We start from the raw sequence: 532 nt of genomic DNA, 5'->3' as shown, positions 1-532 counted from the left end.
TTTCCCAACACTTACGCCGTCGGGCCCCTCCACGCACTCGTTGAATCAATTACCTCATCAACTGTCTCCGCCAGTCTTTTGGCCGAGGACCCCTCGGCCCTCTCCTGGCTGGACGCCCAGCCCGACCGATCCGTTGTCTATGTTAGCTTCGGCAGCATCACGCAGCTGACAAAGGGAGATTTTGCAGACTTCTGGCACGGGTTTGTCGACAGCGGTTTCCGTTTCTTGTGGGTGATAAGGCCTGACCTGGTGGCCGGTGGAGCCGCTGTGGTCGAGACGACAGAGTCGAGGGAGAGGGTGAGATTGGTATCGTGGGCTCCGCAGGAGGAGGTGCTGAAACACCGTGCGGTGGGGTGTTTCCTTACGCACAGCGGGTGGAATTCGACGGTGGAGAGTGCGGCGGCAGGAGTACCGATGTTGTGTTGGCCGTGGGCATGGGATCAGCAGGTTAATAGTAGATTGGTTGGGGAGGTGTGGAAGGTTGGTTTGGATATGAAGGATGTGTGTGGCAGGGAGATGGTGGAGAAGATGG

The 532-nt window shown here is 58.1% G+C and overlaps 1 protein-coding gene across 1 annotated transcript; it reads left to right on the top strand.

Annotated features, from left to right (window-relative positions):
• Positions 1–3: 3 nt before the first annotated feature.
• Positions 4–528, top strand: LOC110034294 (7-deoxyloganetic acid glucosyltransferase-like; the record flags this gene model as incomplete). Its single annotated transcript, XM_020738571.1, has 1 exon — positions 4–528. A coding segment is annotated over one exon (525 nt), but the record flags the coding sequence as incomplete, so codon positions are not given.
• Positions 529–532: the final 4 nt, after the last annotated feature.

Source organism: Phalaenopsis equestris, unplaced genomic scaffold (assembly GCF_001263595.1).
Source record: "Phalaenopsis equestris unplaced genomic scaffold, ASM126359v1 Scaffold182040, whole genome shotgun sequence".
In the NCBI taxonomy this organism is placed as follows: Eukaryota; Viridiplantae; Streptophyta; class Magnoliopsida; order Asparagales; family Orchidaceae; genus Phalaenopsis; species Phalaenopsis equestris.
Note: the sequence above shows the minus strand (reverse complement) of the source record. Positions and strands in the feature narration are given on the sequence as shown.